Raw genomic sequence first — 22,266 nt, 5'->3', positions numbered from 1 at the left:
GTTGCGGGGTATAAAACGTATTTAAAGGTAGTCCCTGGGTTACGAACGAGTTCCGTTCCTATGCTGGCGACGTAATCCAAATTTTTTGCGTAAATCGGAATTAAGTACCCCCTAAATGCCCCCTAAATCTCAAAATAACTGTTTGTTTAAGGTACTAAATTGTATTTTGTTCAGTGATGGATGATACACTGCCCTCTGGTGGCGGCATTGGGTCTGGCTAGACTCTCATTTCGTATTGTCTGAGGAGCACACTCTTCTGACATGGCTATAAGGACAGCTGCGCTCTGATTTGACCCACGTAGGGCTGTAAATTGTTTCAGCTAATATATCTTTGTATGTATTTGTATTTGAATTTAGCGCTACAGTTTGTGGGGTTATGTGTGAGCGATTTGCTATTTCATGAGAATTGTAAATACGTTGGCATTTGTAGCATTTAAACTAGGGCACTTTTGTTAGGCAAAATTAGGCTATTTTAATCTACTAATTTTACACATTGATCAGACAAGATGGACGTTTGAACACCACTTGTTTTGTCTCAAGTGTTTTATTGTTAAAATGTATGTTGTTTTGAACATAAGTGGACATATGTGTGATACAGCTTTACAAATTGTCAAAAGGAAGGAAGTAAAAAGCTTCAAAAACCACAATTGACTTATTCGCTGTCTGTCAAGCTGAGCAACTTCACATTAAGTGAGGACAACACATCATATTAATAAATTACAGTAAAAAATAAGATGCTGTGAGGTACGATAAGGTACTGTTTACGCGACTAAAAACAAAAAAAAAACTGCTGCAGACAAAATGGCGGACGAGACTTCGCCGTCATGAAGTCGAAATCGCGTATGTTGGGTACGTCGTAACCCGGAGACTACCTATATTTTTGTATCTTTTGTGCAGTGCTATTGTATTTGTGGATTATTTTGTCACTTTGTAGGCCTTACAAAGTAAACAAATACAGTATACAATGCAGGCCAAAAGTATTGGCACCCCTGCAATTCTGTCAGATAATGCTCAATTTCTCCCAGAAAATGATTGCAATTACAAATTCTTTGGTAGTAATATCTTCATTTATTTTGCTTGCAATTAAAAAACATAATAGAGAATGGAAAAAAATTAAATCATTATCATTTATCATACACAAAACTCCAAAATGGGCCAGACAAAAGTATTGACACCCTTTGAAGACCCTTTGAAAAATCATGTCATGCTTCTTTAATTTGTGTAATTAACAGCACCTGTTACTACCTGGAGCGCATAACAGGTGGTGGCAATAATGAAATCACAATGGATTAAAGTTGACTCAACCTCTCTTGTGTACCACATTGAGCATGGAGAAAAGAAAGAAGACCAAAGAACTGTCTGAGGACTTGAAAAGCAGAGTTGTAAGGAAGCATAGCCAATCTCAAGGCTACAAGTCTATCTCCAAAGACCTAAATGTTCCTGTGTCTACAGTGCGCAGTGTCAATAATAAGTGTAAAGCGCATGGGACTGTGGCTGACCTCCCTAGATGTGGGCGGAAAAGGAAAATGGATAAGAGATTTCAACGAAAGATTGTGCGGATGGTGGAAAAAGAACCTCGACTAACATCCAAATAAGTTCAAGCTGTCCTGCTGTCCGAGGGTAACACAGTGTCAACCCGTACTATCTGTCGGCATCTGAATGAAAAGGACCCTATTGTAGGATACCGAGGAAGACCCCACTTCTGACCCTGAGACATAAAAAAAGACAGTCTGGAGTTTGCCAAAACTTACCTGAGAAAGCCAATAACGTTTTGGAAGAATGTTCTCTGGTCAGATGAGACAAAAGTCGAGCTTTTTAGGAAAAGGCATCAACATAGAGTTTACAGGGGAAAAAACGAGGCCTTCAAAGAAAAGAACACGGTCCCCACAGTCAAACATGGCGGAGGTTCCCTGATGTTTTGGGGTTGCTTTGCTGCCTCTGGCACTGGACTGCTTGACCGTGTGCATGGCATTATGAAGTCTGAAAACTACCGTAATTTCCTGAATATAACGCGCACTTTTTTTCCCCAAAATCAACTTGTAAAATCATGGTGCGCATTATAAACGGGTACATGGATGGAGACAGAAATATATATATATATATATATATATATATATATGTATATAAACCTATTTTTTTTAATTGACACGGCCACGTTGTGTTGAAGAAACGTATGCGGCGACCCGTTGCCGACCATTATGGTACGTGATGTCACCATTTTGTTTCGGTAATACTTCACTCTAATCAGCCGAATGATTTCGTCTGTGTTAAATTCTGCTTTTTTCACTCTTCATTAAGCACAGAATTTAGTTTCTTGAACTCATTTGAGTCAACGTTTATTGCAGCTCTGCAACTCAGACCATAACAAACATAAGCACACAGACTTCATGTGTCCGTCAACTATATCTGTCCCTCGGGAAACTCAAACCCAAATAACAATAGTTCCTATTGTTACTGTCGTGTTGACAGCAATGAGCTCTCACGGATTTCCGACTTACGTTCTCACTTTCATTTTACCCTATCAATCCATGGAAGAAACATTTATTCATCATGATGAAACGAGTAAGTTATACAGCAGCCTTTAAAAGAAAAGTCACATCTGTTTTGTTTTCTCCTAGATTCTGGTAAGTTGGAGAAGTTGTCAAATCATATATCAGTTTATGGTAATGTTTTGAACTACCAATGTGCTATGCTTGTGCTGTGTTTCACCAGTCAGTAAAATGACATTTCTGTATCAGTACACAAGCTCTGTTTTCTTGTATTCTTCTATTTATTGGTGCTAAAATTAGGGTGTGCGTTATAAACAGGTACAATAATTTCCCCTAGATTTTACAAGTAAATTTGGGGTGCGCATTATACACGCCTTATATGCCTTATATTCGGGACATTATGGTATCAACAATTTTTGCAGCATAATGTGGGCCCAGTGTAAGAAAGATTGGTACCCCTCAGAGGTCATGGGTCTTCCAGCAGGACAATGACTCTAAACACACTTCAAAAAGCACTACAAAATAGTTTGAGAGAAAGCACTGGAGCCTTCTAAAGTGGCCAGCAATGAATCCAGACCTGAATCCCATAGAACACCTGTGGAGAGATCTGAAAATGACAGTTTGGAGAAGGCACCCTTCAAATCTCTTAGACCTGGAGCACTTGGCCAAAGAAGAATGGTCTAAAATTTCAGCAGAGCATTGAAAGAATTATTGCATTGAAGGATACTGGGAGCGGTTGTTCGCAGTTAATTTGTCTAAATGTTGTGCTACCAAGTATTAGGCTGAGGGTGCCAATACTTTTGTCCCGCCCATTTTTGGAGTTTTGTGTAAAATAATAGTGATTTAATTTTTCTTTTCATTGTCTTTTGTGTTTTTTCATTGCAATCAAAATAAATGAAGATATTACTACCATAGCATATGCAATTGCAATTATTTTCTGGGAAAAAATGAGCAGTATCTGACAGAATTGCAGGGGTGCCAATAATTTTGGCCAGCACTTTATATAGAAATTAGGGACTGAACGATATCGGAAAAAACTATCAAGGCGATTTTTGCATTGCGTTATTATATGATAATATTAAAACTACAATTATGTTGACCAGATAACTTAAATAACTCTGTTTGGGATAGGCCTGAACAATATTGGATAAAATCAACATTGCGATATACTGTATATTGCCAAGGCTCCACACTTACTTTTTGCATTGGTTGCAGTGATGTGCCTCACTTTTTTTCTCAAGGTGCACCAGCACAAAATGTAGGCGTACCCACATTTTTCATTGCATCACCTTTAATGTCATACTTACTAATCCTGCGATTTAAACATTTATTTACCAGAATTTTCCATTTAAAAAGCTCTTTGTTTCGTGACGACCGCAATGTTGGATTACACAATACTTTTACTTTTGCTTGAAATATTTACGTAAAATGAACGATAACTGCCTAGTTTTTTTTTTTTTTTTTTTGCTTTTAACCAAGAATCTAGAATATTTTATGTTAATATCTATTGACACGCCGCTATTTCAGCATTTATTTAGAAGAATTTTCAACTTTAAAAGCCCTTTGGTTTGTGATGGCCGTCATGTTGGATTACACAATACTTTTGCCCGAAAGATTTACAGTACGTAAAATGAACGATAACTGCCCGTTTTTTGTTTTTTTTGTTTTTTTTTTTGCATTTAACCAATAATCTAGACTGTTTTACGTTCATATCTATAGAAATTCTGCAATTTAAGCATTTATTTACAAGAATTTTCAACTTAAAAAGCTCTTTGTTTTGAGACGGCCGCCGTGTTGGATTTTGTACCTTTACAAAATAGCGGAATTCAGCCTAAATAACTTTGTATATAGATTGTACAGTGCCTTGCAAAAGTATTCGGCCCCCTTGAATCTTGCAACCTTTCGCCACATTTCAGGCTTCAAACATAAAGATATGAAATTTAATTTTTTTGTCAAGAATCAACAACAAGTGGGACACAATCGTGAAGTGGAACAACATTTATTGGATAATTTAAACTTTTTTAACAAATAAAAAACTGAAAAGTGGGGCGTGCAATATTATTCGGCCCCTTTACTTTCAGTGCAGCAAACTCACTCCAGAAGTTCAGTGAGGATCTCTGAATGATCCAATGTTGTCCTAAATGACCGATGATGATAAATAGAATCCACCTGTGTGTAATCAAGTCTCCGTATAAATGCACCTGCTCTGTGATAGTCTCAGGGTTCTGTTTAAAGTGCAGAGAGCATTATGAAAACCAAGGAACACACCAGGCAGGTCCGAGATACTGTTGTGGAGAAGTTTAAAGCCGGATTTGGATACAAAAAGATTTCCCAAGCTTTAAACATCTCAAGGAGCATTGTGCAAGCCATCATATTGAAATGGAAGGAGCATCAGACCACTGCAAATCTACCAAGACCCGGCCGTCCTTCCAAACTTTCTTCTCAAACGAGGAGAAAACTGATCAGAGATGCAGCCAAGAGGCCCATGATCACTCTGAATGAACTGCAGAGATCTACAGCTGAGGTGGGAGAGACTGTGCATAGGACAACAATCAGTCGTACACTGCACAAATCTGAACTTTATGGAAGAGTGGCAAGAAGAAAGCCATTTCTCAAAGATATCCATAAAAAGTCTCGTTTAAAGTTTGCCACAAGCCACCTGGGAGACACACCAAACATGTGGAAGAAGGTGCTCTGGTCAGATGAAAACAAAATTGAACTTTTTGGCCACAATGCAAAACGATATGTTTGGCGTAAAAGCAACACAGCTCATCACCCTGAACACACCATCCCCACTGTCAAACATGGTGGTGGCAGCATCATGGTTTGGGCCTGCTTTTCTTCAGCAGGGACAGGGAAGATGGTTAAAATTGACGGGAAGATGGATGCAGCCAAATACAGGAACATTCTGGAAGAAAACCTGTTGGTATCTGCACAAGACCTGAGACTGGGACGGAGATTTATCTTCCAACAGGACAATGATCCAAAACATAAAGCCAAATCTACAATGGAATGGTTCAAAAATAAACGTATCCAGGTGTTAGAATGGCAAAGTCAAAGTCCAGACCTGAATCCAATCGAGAATCTGTGGAAAGAGCTGAAGACTGCTGTTCACAAACACTCTCCATCCAACCTCACTGAGCTCGAGCTGTTTTGCAAGGAAGAATGGGCAAGAATGTCAGTCTCTCGATGTGCAAAACTGATAGAAACATACCCCAAGCGACTTGCAGCTGTAATTGGAGCAAAAGGTGGCGCTACAAAGTATTAACGCAAGGGGGCCGAATAATATTGCACGCCCCACTTTTCAGTTTTTTATTTGTTAAAAAAGTTTAAATTATCCAATAAATTTTGTTCCACTTCACGATTGTGTCCCACTTGTTGTTGATTCTTGACAAAAAATTAAAATTTTATATCTTTATGTTTGAAGCCTGATATGTGGCGAAAGGTTGCAAGGTTCAAGGGGGCTGAATACTTTTGCAAGGCACTGTATATCGAAAAATGCATATTTTGCTTTTGCTGAGTAAAACTAAGGATTCTGCATGCTTTCCTCAAGTATTAAGTTTCTGATGTGAAAATTATTAGCTGTTGAAAACTAACTGATACTAACTACTGATATGTCAAACATTGCCAGTGATCCTGAAAATATGGGTGATTATCTGTGCATTTGGTGATTTTTGTGCATCTAGCGTAAAATTTGAGAACTCTATAACCATTTTAAGTTTTGTTATACTTGTAATAAAAAAAAAATCAGGATTTTATTAGGGAACGACTTTGAATGTTTTTATGTCGCTGCTCATGGAGACTCATGTATGCATGTATGTAAGGGAGGTGGCTGTTTTGGTTTTAGGTCGCTAGCGGCTTTGAAAATATTTGAATTTTAAGTTTTTGAAAATAGGCCCTCTACGGATTGGCCTCTAGCCCAGTGTCTTATCGACTGATTGTGGAAGGAAAAGGAGGGAGGGGGAGAGGCTGTACGAGCATGAAGCAGAAAAACAAAAATGTATTTTTTTTTGTTTAAAAACCCGATCTTTTTCATCAGATTCCGATCCTCTAAAAAAAGATCAGATCAGATTTCCGTTCACATGATCGGATCGGCACATCTCTAAAGATATTAAAATACAATAAAATACAATTCAGGAAAGGCTGGGTGACACCAAACAAAAATCTGTACACAATATTAGGCCATTTACAAGTACGTGCTGTACATTTTGTTTTCAAAGTTAAATTGTTACCAATAAAATTTTCATAACTCATGAGGTAACACAGGCTGTCTTCCGCATAAAGAGACTCCAAATGCATCATCCTCTGTTGTCTTTACTTCTTGGACATCATTTTCACAAATTCTATGAAGAAGAAATTTTGATGAGAGACATATTGTTGCTGATTCTACATTGTACTCTTCGTGTGGTCTTGTTCTTACCCTCAAAATCAACAGTCCCATCTCCATTTTTGTCAGCTTCCAGTAAAAGTGCTTCAATTTCTTTTTTACTGGCTTGTCCTCCTAATAATTTGACGATGGCGTGCTTCATCTCATCGGATGTGATAGAACCATCACCGTCGATATCAAACTGGGAGAGATGATTAAAATCTCAAGCGATTGCTTCATGATAAAAACAGTACATTCAAAATTCTCCGACAAGACGTGCCAAAGAAACCGAAGGCTGAACTCACCTCTCTGAAAGCTTCTTTAAGTTCTTTTAGCCCAATCATGCCTGCAGTTTCAGCCAGGAGCTTAGGAGTCATCAATTGCACAAAGTCCTCAAAATCCACACGTCCTCCCACTGTTCAGACAGAAAGATATTACATGAAAGGAAAAGAAACATTCATATTAGGGTTGGGAATCTCTGGAATTGAAGCCGTTTCGATATGTATCAAGACACACAGCCTATGATTCGATTAAAAAACGATACATTCTTAAGGCCGAGCGATTCGATACGATTCGATACAGTTTAAGAACGACACGGTTCGATACAGAGTGAAAACGATACGATAGTAAACATTTTTTGTGTGTGTTCATACAGTATTTTAAACATATAAAAAAGATTAAAAATGAAATCAAACAACAAAATTTCAATTTTTATGAAAAAAATAATAAAGCTTACTATATGACCGTCATTACGTTGGATGGGATTGATAATAAAATGAAACTCAGTGACAGACAACAATAAAGTGCAGTAATTTAATTAATGTATTTCCTGGTGTTTTGAACACAATAGGTAAGTAATTTAAGTGCAAACTTTCAACGTAAACATCTTACAAGCAAAAAATATTAATTATATGCTGCAGCTCTAGAAAAAAAGAATTAAACCTGCTAGTGTTATCATAAAAAAATAATAAATTATGCTTTACCACTGGTATAACTGGGGGAATAAAAACATGGCATTTTAGACACACAGGTCTATAATCGTTACTTTAACCTTATACACAGAAAAGTCATACACTTATGCCTGTGCTTCCACATTTTTTTTTATTCCTCATCACTGTCTATATCTTTTTTGATGGGCAGATTTTTTTTGAGGAAGATCAACAGATCCACATGTTCATGTTTAAGTAGACTGCGTTTCGTGGAAACAATATGCCGCGCTTTCCACCATTGTAGTGGGTTATTTTTAAGGGTTAAAAACTCACCATCTCTGTACCGCTTCACACTTCACACTACCTCTGTCCCATGCGAACAGATCTGACTGCCTTCGTCACGTCAAAGTCCGACTTTTGTTTTCCTGGGTGTGTTGAAAATCAATAGCTGCACGTCGCTGGCGTGGTGCGCAAACTGCCCATTGTTTTAGCATGTTGCTTCTTTGCCACTACGAGTTTTGTTTTGGGCTGTGAAGAAAATGCTACGGAGCGTGCGTTACAGTGTTTTTGTTAACTCTCGCGTTGTTATGACACGCCCATGACGATCGGGTAGTGACGGCAACTACTGGCGGTTCTGCCGAAATGAATGGGAAGTTGAGGCAACCACGACGGCGGTCACAATCTAAGTGCGCTGTGTGGTGAATGACTCAACTGCAGCATGTGAGGTAAAAGCTAAATTATTATCATATTAAGCAATGCACTGAAGTAGGCATTAGAAGCCGATCCTTGTGCTCGCGATAGCCAAATTCTATCTCTACTATCGGTTCATTGAATATTTAATGGCTAATTACTGTTGAATGGTAACTTTACTATTGATACAGCTGTATCTTTCACCTGTAAAACCGGATATCCGGTCGTATCGGTTTATCATTCTCAAGCTTAATTCATATATATGGCGGAAAACACAGACAAGACTGAAAAAGCAGTTACTGCTTTTGCACCCCTCTTTAAATTAAACTGCTGTATTTTAAGCCAAAAGAACTGTTGTGTTTGATAGAGCAATATGTCTATTCTCTGCTATAGCAGATTCATGGTGCATTAAGCCCCCAAACTATTTTCAATTTGTCTGTTTTACCCTGGAAACCTTCGTTTACAGACGTCGTGCAACCACTTTTGTTTCAACCCAGCCATAAAACGAAGGTAAGTCATTATATGTATTATTCAAAATGTCTGTCATTTTAGCTTAGAATCATTAATTGATGTTTAATATTTCATTAAAAAAAAAAAAAAACGACTTTAAAAATGTATTCCCTTGTTCATTCATTCATTTAAACTCTTAAACAAATTACATCACAATGAAAAAAAAATGGTGTCTGTAAATATGTCACAGATATCTACCTCATAACTATCGCTTAATTGTATTTTTTGTTCGTGTTGCATTTTCCCCGATATGTTAGATGACAAATAATCAATATAAACAAAGGAAAAAAGAAAAAAAAAACATTTAAAAGGGTAAATATATGAAAAAGAACATCTCGACCACTCCTTGATATCTGCGATTTCTGCATCGCGACCCTTGTTATATTACCATGTTTCACCCATGAAATCCCCCAAAAATCCAGCTGTAGCCATTCACGTTTGTGTCTTGTCACTCGGTGATACATCGAGGTAAGTACGCGAAAATATCTCGTTAAAATCATGGCGTCTTTAATTCTGCTCTCATGCTTTCACCTCCAGTCAGGGTTTTGCTTCTAAATTTTTTTTTTTTTTTTTAAATGCCCTCCTGTTCAAAAATTTTCTTCCCCCAGAAAATTGAGCTTTTAAGCTTTCCAATGATGTATCACGCATGCATATCAGACAATTTTGAAATCTGGCCAAATAGGGGTCTCTGAGCAGGACATCAAGTCACCTTAGTGTTTTCTGCCATATACTAGAACAGTGTTTTTCAACCTTTTTTGAGCCTCGACAACTTTTTTTTCAGTAAAAAAGGCAAAAAAAAAAAAAAAAAATGTTTCTGAAGACCATTAACAATTTAAAGTCAGGTTTTGAATAGGAATCAAACAAACACAAAGAAAAACACATTATATAATTGTATTTTTACTCACTCACTGTGGCTTTTGTATTGGAGTTGCCATGTTTGTGTGCATTCTCAGTTCTTTTCTTTTCATTCCAGCACGAGTCAGCTGGATGGGCGGAGCTGTGCAACACACCTGTGCCGCATCAGGAGCGCTCATTATTTAAAGACTCCAGCCACCTTATTCGAGTGTCGGACAATTGCATTGTTGTTTGCCTACTGCTGTGTGTGACTTCTCAAGTCTCCTGCCTAGTACGTGTTTTTCGTAGTACGCTTTGTTTCCTGAAAGTAGTTAGGGCCCGAGCACTAAGTGTGCGAAGGCCCTATTGTTTTGCAAAGGATTTTTTTTTTTTTTTTCAGGGCAAATAAAAACGGTCAATTTGGAGGCCTGAACATGCACGAAAAGTCACCAAAATTTGCACATACGTGCGGAAAATTGTAAATTTCGATAATTTTGCAACATTGCCAAAAAATGTAACAAAATGGCTCAGTGGCGCCCCCTTGAAATTTTAAAATTGGCCTATAACATTAGGGTCTGTCAGCGTAGAGCAATGAAATTCGGGGAGTCTATACCTTGTCCAAAACCGCTCCAAAAAAGCATTGGCACCCATATTCCAAACCCAACAGGAAATCGGTTATTTTGGATCGAATATGAAATTTTTATCGATTTACAGGGTGCACATTTGAGACCTTTTCGCCGAGGGAGTTAGTTGGATCATCTTCAAAATTGGTGAGACTGTTCAGGAGACATATGAGATCTTAAGTTTCTAAAATAGTGCGTTTTCATTCACGGGTCTGACCTGGGCGTGGTGCCAAAGTCGGCCATTTTTTCGGCAAAACACCGAATTCAGTAAATGACTAATAATTCCTTGACACAACCATGTATGTGCGGTATGCCACCCTTCACACGAGTGCATTGAAAGATTACCCATTAGACCTAGCGTCCCCTAGTGAGAACAGGAAATGCCTTTTTTAACGAGACAGGTTCCTCCTCCAAGGGAAAAAAATCTGTTGACCTCAAACCTGCATCAGGGGAGCCTTAAGACCTGTGATCAGGTGCCTGATGAAAAATATTGAGGTTTCGTTGAAGCGGAGGGGTCCAAACAGGAAAGTGAAAATGACCGTCAACAATTTGTCTCGCAAAAAACTTTGAACAATCATAACTCAGCAGATATACAACATATCTGCGCCAAACTTCCCGTGCTTGTTGAGAGTCATACCCTGAAGGGTCTTGTAAGGGTCATTTGCATCAACTCTACAGTGCCAACTAGTGGCGACAGAAAGGAGTTTTAAAACAGGCCTTTCCTATTGAGTTTTTTCAACGTAGAGCAATGAAATTTGGGGAGTCCATACCTTATGCAAAACTGTTCCAAAAAGTCTCTTGCACCCATTTTCCAAATCCAACAGAAAATTGGGTATTTTGGATCGAATGTGAAATTTTTATCCATTTATAGTATAGTTTACATTTGGAGGCCTGAACATGCACGAAAACTCACCAAATTTTGCACATACATGCGGCTTTGAGTGGATTTTGGTAATCTTGCGACGTTACAAAAAAATGTAACAAAATGGCTCAGTGGCGCCCCCTTTAATTTTTCAAAACGGCGTTTCCTATTAGGTTTTTTTAAACGTAGAGCAATGAAATTTGGGGAGTCGATACCTTTTGCAAAACTGCTCCAAAAAGTCTCTTGAACCCATATTCCAAACCCAACAGAAAATTGGGTATTTTGGATCGAATGTGAATTTTTTATCAATTAACAGGGTGCACATTTGAGACCTTGTCACAGAGGGAGTTAGTTGGATCATTTTCAAAATTGGTGAGACTATTCAGGAGACATAGGAGATCTACAATTTTCAAAATGGTGCGTTTTCATTCATGGGTCTGACCTGGGCAAGGTGCCAAAGTCGGCCATTTTTTCGGCAAAATGACAAATTCAGTAAAAGACTAATAGCTCCTTGACACAACGTTCAATCTTTTTCATATCTGGCATGTATGTGCTGGATCCCACCCTTAACATGAGTGCATTGAAACATTACCCATTAGGCCTAGCGCCCCCTAGTGGGAACAGGAAATGCCTTTTTTTACTAAACAGGCTCCTCCTCCAAGGAAAAAAATATATTCACCTGAAACCTGCATCAGGGGAGCCATAAGACATGTGTTCAGGTGCCTGATGAAAAATACTGAGGTTTGGTTGAAGCAGAAGAGTCCAACAGGAGAAGTGAAAATGACTGAAGCCATTTCGTCTCACCACAAGTTTTGAACAGTCATAACTTCTACAACATATCTGCGCCAAACATCTCGTGCTTGTTGAGTCATACTCTGAAGGGTCCTGTAGGGGTCATTTGCATCAACCCTGCAGCGCCAATTAGTGGCAATAGAAAGTCACTCATTTTTCTAATGTATGCCCAGGTCTTTTCAGGTTGATCATTGTAGTTTCAAGACCTTTTGAAATACTTATTTTACGGCCCATGTCCACATGTCTCTGTCTGTTGCCGTGACGACCCTTTATTTGCTCCTTTTTTGTAGAACTCTCTCCAATAGGGGTTTTTATCTCTTAGGTGTGTGAATGTAAAGAGGCGACTTTCGAGCATGTGAGGTTCTAATGAGATGATTAGAGAGGACGATCTGCCACCACCCTGACCTGCACACTGTCCGAGTAGCGTGACGTCCGAGTTGCGCTAGATTGCGAGGGCCCGTTCAGTCCTGCTTGCAGGCCTAGTTTTATTTGGACTTTGCTGCTTTGTTTTTTTTTGTTTTTGTTTTTTTGTCTTTTCTGGCCTTAGTCACCTCGCCCTTAGTTATCTTGCCGACCCGGTTCGTGCCTCGTTTTTCTTTGTATTTTTGTCTCATGTGTTATGGCGTGCTCCCTTAGTTTAGCTTTTTTGTAATAAACTCTACAAGCCCCCGTCTGTGTTGGATCCATATTTACCGGAGTAAGTATAAGAAGAATACTCAAGTAATGAGTAACATTGTGAGTAACTGGTTACAAATTTGTTTGATTTTTTTTTTTCTTTTTAAACAATGGTATTTTTTTTTCTCAGCACAGTTATCTATATGAACTGTTGTTACAATAATTCTGTACAATAACCAAAAGTCACTGAATTCCGGCGAGACAAAAAAAAAATGACAGAAATTAAGCATTATTCATCCAAAGAGCATGAGTGCCCTCTAGTGGAGATATAGTTCCTAGTTTGAATAGTGAATACTGTAGTTCCTTCATGGTTACTATAACGAAGTTAAAAGGATAATATCTCGGGTTTTCTGCGGTCAATCGGTGCCATATAAAGACTAGGAGAGAGGTTAAAATCTACGCTTTCGAATCACGTTGAGCGCAGCGCTCTTTGTCAAATACAGTACTTCATTTTTTACCATGCTTGAAAGACACTACATGATTGAACAGGCTGGCGTGATCATAGATAGGCAAGCTTGCGTCTGATTGGTATAATGGAGTCATGTGACTGTTGCGACGTTCTCATTGGTGGAATTAAAAAAAAAAAATCTAATATGTAGAATAAAGAGGAAAAATGTAACGACTCCTGCATAGCCCAAAGTAGCGGAGTAAGAGTAGCGTTTTTTCTTCACAAATCTACTCAAGTAAAAAGTATGGCCAAGTAAAACTACCCTTACAAGTAAATTTTTCTCAAACGCATTACTACCCACCTCTGGTATGACTGCATCCACTTTGAAAGTTAATCAGGCTATATTCAGTTCTTTTTTACATCGTAGCGTGAATCCCAATGAAAGATAGCTTTGCTTATTGCCTTACTCCAGAGGCTCTCTGAGCGTAAATGGTCTCGTGGTGCAATGATTAATCGTTTAACGCGAGTAATTCGATTTGGAAAAAAAAGCTTTGAATCAAATTTCACTGCTTCGAGGATTCATTTAATTAGAGTGGCGTTGTAATGGTTTGTTTTTTAAGTGTTTGCATTTAGTTTTAAAGATTTGTGTGGATATACTGCTCTCTAGTGGCAGTGGTGAACATGACAATACATTTAATATGACTGAATCCAGTTGCCCCCTGTTAAAACCAACATAAGGTAAGTTTATGTTTGAGCTAGTATGTTTGTTTATGCATTTGATATTTAGTTTTGAATTATATTTAGCATTTTTTTTTTTGTGGGAATGTGTGTTTGAAAGATTTGTTATAAGCTTTGTAAAAATAATAATAATAATAATAAATTAAATGTTGTTGCAAGCATAAACTCTTAAATCTCCTAAAATGTATTCTGCAACGCATAAAATGTTTGCAATCCGATTACTCGAACTAATCAATAGCATAGACATCATCACTAGTTTATTCTATAATAAGTTGTGATTGTATATAGGATTTATTAATGATCTATTTACATGTTATTTACGATTGATTTATGATTTTCCTCAAGTATCTATTTTGGCCGAATTTGCATGCATTTGATGTTGCCTTTATATTTCAAAGAAAAAATTGTTTACAATGGCCAAGTTGGGTCCCTTTTTTCAGGACACCTTGAACTTCATGTCTAAACTGTTGTTTTCTTCACTGACCAATTATAATCCACATTTTGGACCCAAAAAGACAAAAAATTCCCGAAATCTTTTTTCAAAATTTGTAATGTTCATGTGCCATTGGCAACCAAACATGCTCGACCAACCGTTTTGAAGCTTGATAATATTTATTCAACTTGTTAGGACAAACATTCAATAGAAAAAAACAAGATTGAATAGTTTTATGTTTGACAATTCAACACAAACAGCAGGTATGGTCATAGGCGTTTTTGGCCTTTCCACATACTATGGTCAAAACAGGTTATATACTGTGCAAAATAGCGAGAGAGAAAAAATTATATGTATCATCTAACACAAAAAAAGGTTTGGAGGATATCTCTTTGTGAAGTTAGGTGTTGTACCCATCACCTTATCAAAAGTATATACGTACATGCAATTAAGCTTCTCGAACACACATCTACATAAAAATTGAAAAGATTATAGTGAAGAAAAAAATATAATTTTGGAAAAAAGTATTTTAAGAAATATTGACAAGTAGTTCAGTTCAATTCAAATTTTTCAGGCATGCGACACAATAAAGTTTTTTTTTTTTTTGCGCACTCAATAAAGCTTCTTGAACAGGTCACGGAGCTGCGTCACACACAACGTCACAAAGCCTACTCTTTCGCCGTTTGTGGCTTTGCGCGCTGCTGTCACTTCTACTCACCTGGACGCCATCTCATCCCAAGAAAACAACGACAAATACGGCTCACCTTCTTCCTTGAGTTAATGAAATAATGCATTAACTTGCGCTAAATGTAGTTTTAGATTCATTCTGCACGTTTCAACGTCGCTCGCTCAAACCAACCGGCCGTTGCTTGCTTCGCATGCCTCCCTTTCAATAGTTGGCGCCTCGCTCGGAAATTTATTAAAAATGATCACATTCGGTTCGTCTTCTTGACATCACAACGGCTCTTGGGATATGTAGTCTTTTGTGCTGCTTTCGGTTTTGAAAAAGGACAAGAAATGATGGAAACATGGAGATGGATACATGGTACATGCAGTGTTTTAATGCATATTTATGAGTGCTATAAAACTCAAATGACATTATCTCCCATTTTTCTTGGCCGATTGACTTCGAATAAAATCTGGTGTGGACATTAACTTCCGCACTTTCAAACGAGACCAACCAGCGGCACGTGGGTGACGTAATTACAGCGTGACGAAGCTTCAAAGACGATATGTGTAAACGCGTCGCTGCCGACACGTTTGATGTTAAAGGGTTAAATTGAGTGATTTATTTTCTGTTGAAAATTTGCAGTAAACAATCAAAAAAATGAAGTTGCTATTTTGGTCAAAAATTTATATATGTTAAATATTGCTATTGATCCTGAAAATATAGGTGATTATCTCTGCATTTGGTGATTTTTGTGCATCTAGTGTAAAATCTGAGAAATTTATAGCCATTTTAGGTTGTGTTATATAGAAAATAATTAATCGGGATTTTATAAGGGAACGACTTTGAATTTTTTTGATGCCACTGCTCATTGAGACTCATATATGGCTAAGGTAGGTGCCTGGTTGAAAAACACTGTACTAGAAGATGCAATTTTTGCTTTCTGGAGATTTTCAGTTACTTCCTATTCATAATGGGCTAATTTCAGGTCACTTCCTCGTTAACTCATTGGCTGCCATTGAAGCCAACGTACATTCATTCAGCCTCCCAGTCAAAACAGATTGGACCTCTAGCGCCGTCATTGACACTGAAATATGAGCATTCACAGCCATTACAGTAGACACAATATGGGAATTCCCATCAATGACTTACAGTTCATGTTGATGTTTTGGCTAAGTTCTATCAGCTCCATTTCAGTTGGCATGTAACCCATTGTCCTCATCAGGTTGCCCAAATCTTTACAAGAGATGAAGCCATCTTTGTCTTTGTCAAACTCCACAAAAGCCACACGCAACTCTGGAGGGCATTAGAGAGAGTGGTTAAAACTTGCCCGGTAATCAAAACATTTACGCAAGTCGGTAAAATTAAAGAATTACCTTCGACCTCATCGTGAGTAAGAGCTCTCTGCAAAACAGTGGAGATGGATACAAGAAGCAATGTTTTACATACATGTTATGATTTGTACAGCATATTACAGGAGCAATATGTAAGATTTGCACTTTAATTATTCATGAAATGCTCCTAATATTTAATAGAATAATATAACATGTTTTTTGGAAATAGTTCGAAAGCGGTTCTCATCGGTTAATCCGAGATTTGCCTATTCTAAAAGTTGTTTGTCAGCCGGAAAAGTTGTTGTTGTCTTGATCCTGTGTTTACAACGGGTGTTTTTGTTTCCAAACATTTTGACGTATATATGCAAGTACAGTGGTACCTCTAATTACGAAATTAATTGGTTCTGGAAGTAGTTTCGTAACTTGAAACTTCTGTAAGTAGGGACGCGTTTTCCATGTAAATGCCCTAAACCATTCCAAGATTCCCATAATTCAGACATAAATCTTTTATAATACATTAAAATGCATCAAAACATACACATACAGTGGAGGTTCCTCTTAGCCAACTGGATGCCAGGAATGCTACGTAATTTCAACAACAATGGCAGAGCAGCTAAAAGTATGTTACGTTCAGTAAACGCTGCGAGCTGCGAGTACCAGCCATACTGTATTTTTGCCCATCGTACCCTGAAATTTCTTTCATAACAAGAGGCAATATATTGCCATTGAGGCATGTCTTAACCTGAAAATGATGTATGTAAAGACGTTCGTAAGTAGCGGCACCACTGTATACAGTATAGGTGCTTCTTAATTTAGATGAAAAATTCACAAATTAACTGCATCTTAAGTAAATCTTCATTTCAAGGAGACCAATTGTGAATAGCTAGTACTCTGACGAAAAATACATTTTTTATTTTCATTAATATTGTTTTACTATATTCTGTGTATTTCAATACACTACAATACATTGGATCAATATGCAATTAGTAAATTTATTATTAATATTTTTTTAAACCTGTCCTGTTCAGCTGTTTGACACGGATTATGGAAGTATGAGTGTCGATGGTCTGAACAGTTTTAATGTTTCACATTGGAGTATGACCTACTCCCATTGTGATCATTCAACATATCTCATTTATTAAGACAATGTAGCGAACAGGAAGGGGTTATGGGGGAACAGAAGAAAAGAAGGAGCGAGAAACAGAAGAAACACACTAAACACCTACACTAACTATGAATATGTTGGTGTTATCGTCAGCTAGATGTATTTCCAGTTGACACCATGTGGGGGGCCTTTTAACCAGAGAAAGAGAGAGGGGGGGGGGGTCTAGTAGATAAGTGATTGGGAGGGTTGGAGTGTACACAAATCAGCCCTGTGGGCTAGAACACAGTAATCGTGTGAATCCCTTGTGAGTGTGAGCCCGTTGGCAACCCACCCTACGCCGCCCCAGGGCCACATCCCCCCCAGACAACCCGGGGGGCGTTTGGGGGGGTGAGCCAGCGCAGCCCTCCTCCCGCAGCCCAGCAAAGGAGTCATCGTCACCCCCCAGTGGGATCCAGCGTGGCCCTTGGGCCACCCGTGCCCCCATCAACCAGCCTTCAGGGATTGGAAAAGGGGACACCAACCCCCATGCCCTTCCCCGTCCGCCCACCCGGCCCACGAGCCACAGCCGCAGTCTCCCAACTGGCCCGGCACATCGCGGGACCCCCAGCAACCCACCAAGCCTAGGGCAGGGCAGGGCCCCCACCGAAGCAGGCGACATCTAGCCCACACACCGGCATCCAGCCAGCGACCCGCACCGGAGCACAGGGTGGATACCCGGGCAGAGAAGAGAGGGGAAGGCTGAAGCAGGAGAACGCAAGGAGCTGCAGCGGGGCAACGCGAGACCACAGCCCCAACCTCCCCCCACTCACGCGGCCGGCAGCCCAGGCAGAGGGAAGGCCACGCCCCGGAAGTCTAGCCATGGAGAAAAAGTCTGGGACCCACCTACCACCCTATTACTGTGGCTGCCAGGTCCCCGACTGGCAGCCATTACCCAGCACCATGATAGGATTGTGTGGGGAGGGTAGTGCAGGGCAATTATTGAACTTCACAACATACACAAAACCTTATATTTTTTTGAATGTACAAAATGGATGTAAAAAAAGCAAAAAATATATATATATATTAATAACAATTGTCAGTATTAAAGTCGATATCAATACTCAAATACAGAATATCATTTTCGATACTACATGATTAAAAAACAAAAACACATTGACAATGATAGGCATCCAATCATGTGGCTCTTAAAAACTAAATAAGTTTATCACTGATAGACATCCAATCCATTTGAACCGGGAGGGCAACCCTCCCACTTAAAATGGATTGGATGATGTCTACCGCCGTCAATAGCAGCCAATGATTTAACCCCTTCAGACCTAGGCATGCAGCTGAAGGACATGACGGGTTTGCGTCTCTAAACCAATAAATACACTGAATTTAGTTGCTATTGCCAATTCTGGGAGATGATTGGATGAAACTTTACCCTTTTAAATAACATCATGAGGTTTGGCACACCCTCTTTGCTATTTTGGGCCCTGGGCTGACCAAATGCTACTTAAAAAAGGATAACATTAAGTGCTCATTTGTCATTAAAAACACATTAACATTAAAAATCACCAATGAATGCATGAAACATACCAGACCAAAAAATTGCTGATTTTTTTTTTTTTTTGCCCAGCAGAAAAAATGCGGGTCTGAAGGGGTTAAGAAGTCTTCTTCATCCATGCATTCATTTATAAAAAATTGGACCACTGTAATATCATATTTACACATCTTTTTAAAAAAAATCAACCAGGAAGCTGCAGCCACGGGCGATAGTGGGCCGGAAAGGTCTGGAACGCCGCCCAGGTATAAAATTCGGGGGCGGAACGGTGATTTGATCCCCAAAAAATGACGGCAACTGTCAAACCTCAATGTTAAAACAAAACTGTTAGGCTGCCACACATGCATCTCTACTAACGTCAGATTTACATACACAAGTGTTAACAACACCACCGATATTTATTTTTTATTTATTCCATGGAGTTCTTCCAGCATGTGTATCTGAGTCCGACGAAACAGTCGACTCGCATTGATGTACAGTACGACTGCAGTGTCTGTTCAATTGGCTGACATGTGATCAGTATGGATAGTTAGCTCTGATTGGTTCAATGAATATGTTTTCTGGGACAACAACAATAACAACAACAAAAAACAAGCTTGTTGAATTAATGCAATAAAAACGTGCAACGAAATGGAAAATTGATCAGATCTTTAAGAGAAAAGAAAGAGTTGAGCAGCTTATTTTATTTTATTTTATATTTGTTGGGGATGTTCAGAACACCTTCCATGTTATAATGCCTGACCCCAGAAATAATGAACAGAAAATTTAGATTTTTGAAAGCTTTGTATGGTCCTTAAACATAATTTTTTTTTTTTTTTAAACTATTTTTGTACATTAATTTGTATATACAGTATGTTTTCTAATTTGCATCATAAAGGATACATTAAGCATTACATGCAGTTCATGTGGTAAAACAAATAACTAAAGTAAGATTGAACACAATAAGGTTTGAAATTTTTTTTTTTTTTTCCGACTGCAATGAGGTCCAGAAATGCTTGTCTCAAATGTAATACGTTTGGCAATATAGTTAGTGTGCATTTTGGACTTATTTTTGTTCATTTACCTGTGTTATGCTATTTATTTCCTTATAATATAGGAAAGTGAATGTTTGTCTTATCTTGAAAATTTATTCCATTTCACTGTGCATAATGTAAGCCATTTGTACTTATTTTGTTAATTATGTTTTTTTTTTTTTTTTTTTTTTAAATGACATATACTGTATATGTCGATGCTTACATTATCTTCCATTTTAATGCACGGAACATCCTATATTCTTAGTTGAAATTGAGGTTTTGCATACAAATGTGAGGAAATGAGGGAATAGAAAAATGAGGAGGTGGAGGTTGGTGCTACTGTATGGTGTTTTTGTTAACTGTTATTTTGCATATCATTGAAAAAAATACAATTATGAATGAAAATCAGTTAGGTACGCTTTGTAATGCATGTGTAAAAACTGTTGTGTTTTGTTGTGTGTTATAGGTACAACTGCCAAAAGCAGTTTTCTTTGCATTTCTGTGGTTTGAAGAGGTTAGACCTCCAAATATGAATAAATAAATAAACTCTGGCTCCGTGGCGACCTTTATGTCATGGAGTTCCAGCAAGAAATTCTAGCCACTTTCACCCCTGGCTGCATCTAATCTACAATGAATAGAAGGATCGCTGAGAGCCCTCCCAGTCTGAGTAGATTGGACGCTTAACACCATCAATGATAGCCAATGAGTTAACAAGTTAAAAGCAAAAATATCCTCCATTACTATCAAGAGTAGTACAAAATCAAATTTACTCTAATACCTGTGCTAGTCCAAAAACAAATACTTTTGCATTCAAACATCGTATCTGGAACATTTCAGTATCGATACTTTGATACTTTTTGATACTTTTGACAACACTAATAATGGAATATGGTTTGACGCCCCCCCCCCCCCCCGCCCTCCTTTTCATTTACACTTACTACAAAGCTACCTCTACAAATAAATGTATATAACCAATATTGAACAAAAGTTCCCCATCTGGCCAAAGAAAATAATGCTCATTTCACAAATACATTTTAGTTCATGCTACTGACTCCTCCTTCATAGTTTGAGAACGAGAGTACAAAGTGAATAAGCGCATCACTTACTTGCCTCCGTTTCCCTCCTTTTAGAAAGATGCAGGCTTGTTTCAGACTCATGCTATCCACTTTTGTTATTAAGTATTTATAAAATGTACTATCGCATGTATGTATGGATAGAGGTATGAATGTATGCTGTCTTTATGGAGAGTGAGGGTAAAATGTGATCACTGGTGATCTGTGGATGTCAGAGAGGAGGGATGAGGTCTCTCATGGATTATCTCTGAAGCTTTGGTGTGGAATAGAAACATGGATCTACGATGCACTATTTTATACACCACGCACATTCACACATCTGCTTATCAGGATTTTTCGAATGAATACACGTTCCACTGATGGTAAATGATGACCTTGTGTTTGGTTGTCTTGTCACATACTATTTGCAAGAAGTATTTAATTTGTTTTCTATGTCCACAAAGCCTCTTCTGAAGACGGTACACAAGAAAGCCCGCCCATCTCATCAGACCATAGGACATAGTTCAAGTAATCCATGTGCTTTGTTGACATGTCTTCAGCAAACTGTTTGCAGGCTTTCTTGTGTACCGTCTTCAGAAGAGGCTTCCTCCTGGGGTGACCGCCATGCACATCAATTAGATGTAGAGAATGGTCTGAGCACTAACAGGCTGACCCCCCACCTCTTCAACCTCTGCAGCAATGCTGACAGCACTCCTGTAATGAGTTACATGACATTTTGGAGGAAAAATGACAAGCAGTACTCAATTTTGACATTTAGGGATGTACGTAGTTTCTAAGGGGTGTAATTACTTTTGTTGCCAGGGGTTTAGATATTAATGGCTATAGTTTGAGTTATTTTGAGGGGAAAATAAATTAACTCTATTATATAAGCTGCACACAGACTACTTTTCATTGTGTCAAAGTGTCATTTTGTCAGTGTTGTCCCATGAAAAGATATACTTAAATATATGCAGAAATGCTAGGGGTGTACTCACTTTTGTGATACACTGTACACTATATCATCTTCGTGTCCCCTTATCGGCGGATTTTTTTCCCACTACTACAGTCTGTCAATTTGTAATGTATTAATTTTGTAAGTATATTAAAAATGTGCTTTCTCAACTTCTAAAATTTTGATTTGAGGGGACAAGACATTTATTTGAGGGAGCACTCCCCCTTTTACCCCTGCGTAGAGCCGGCGTCAAGACAAATACAAATACCGT

General features: G+C 38.4%; 1 protein-coding gene across 1 annotated transcript; it reads right to left on the bottom strand.

The window, feature by feature from the left end:
* Window positions 1–5,971: 5,971 nt before the first annotated feature.
* On the bottom strand, window positions 5,972–21,480 carry cabp5b (calcium binding protein 5b). Its single transcript, XM_057817988.1, has 6 exons — window positions 21,098–21,480; window positions 16,373–16,400; window positions 16,149–16,292; window positions 7,161–7,270; window positions 6,910–7,057; window positions 5,972–6,832 (listed from the first exon to the last, which is right to left on the bottom strand). The coding sequence occupies exons 1-6, from the start codon at window positions 21,146–21,148 to the stop codon at window positions 6,804–6,806; spliced, it is 510 nt and encodes a 169-aa protein (XP_057673971.1). The 5' UTR covers window positions 21,149–21,480; the 3' UTR covers window positions 5,972–6,803.
* Between the last annotated feature and the right edge of the window lie 786 nt (window positions 21,481–22,266).

Source organism: Corythoichthys intestinalis, chromosome 16 (assembly GCF_030265065.1).
Source record: "Corythoichthys intestinalis isolate RoL2023-P3 chromosome 16, ASM3026506v1, whole genome shotgun sequence".
NCBI lineage: Eukaryota > Metazoa > Chordata > Actinopteri > Syngnathiformes > Syngnathidae > Corythoichthys > Corythoichthys intestinalis.
The sequence above is the reverse complement of the archived record's forward strand: the minus strand, read 5'-3'. Positions and strand labels throughout refer to the sequence as shown.

Bases quoted from the DNA above. Each gene is read 5' to 3' on its own strand.
- cabp5b (XM_057817988.1), bottom strand. From the start codon at position 21,148: ATGAGTCTGAAACAAGCCTGCATCTTTCTAAAAGGAGGGAAACGGAGG. The intron at 7,271-16,148 runs GTAAGTCATTGA...CTGTCTGAACAG, and splicing joins CCAAAACATCAACATGAACT to TGGGAGGACGTGTGGATTTT. The intron at 7,058-7,160 runs GTGAGTTCAGCC...CATCTCTCCCAG, and splicing joins TTAAAGAAGCTTTCAGAGAG to TTTGATATCGACGGTGATGG.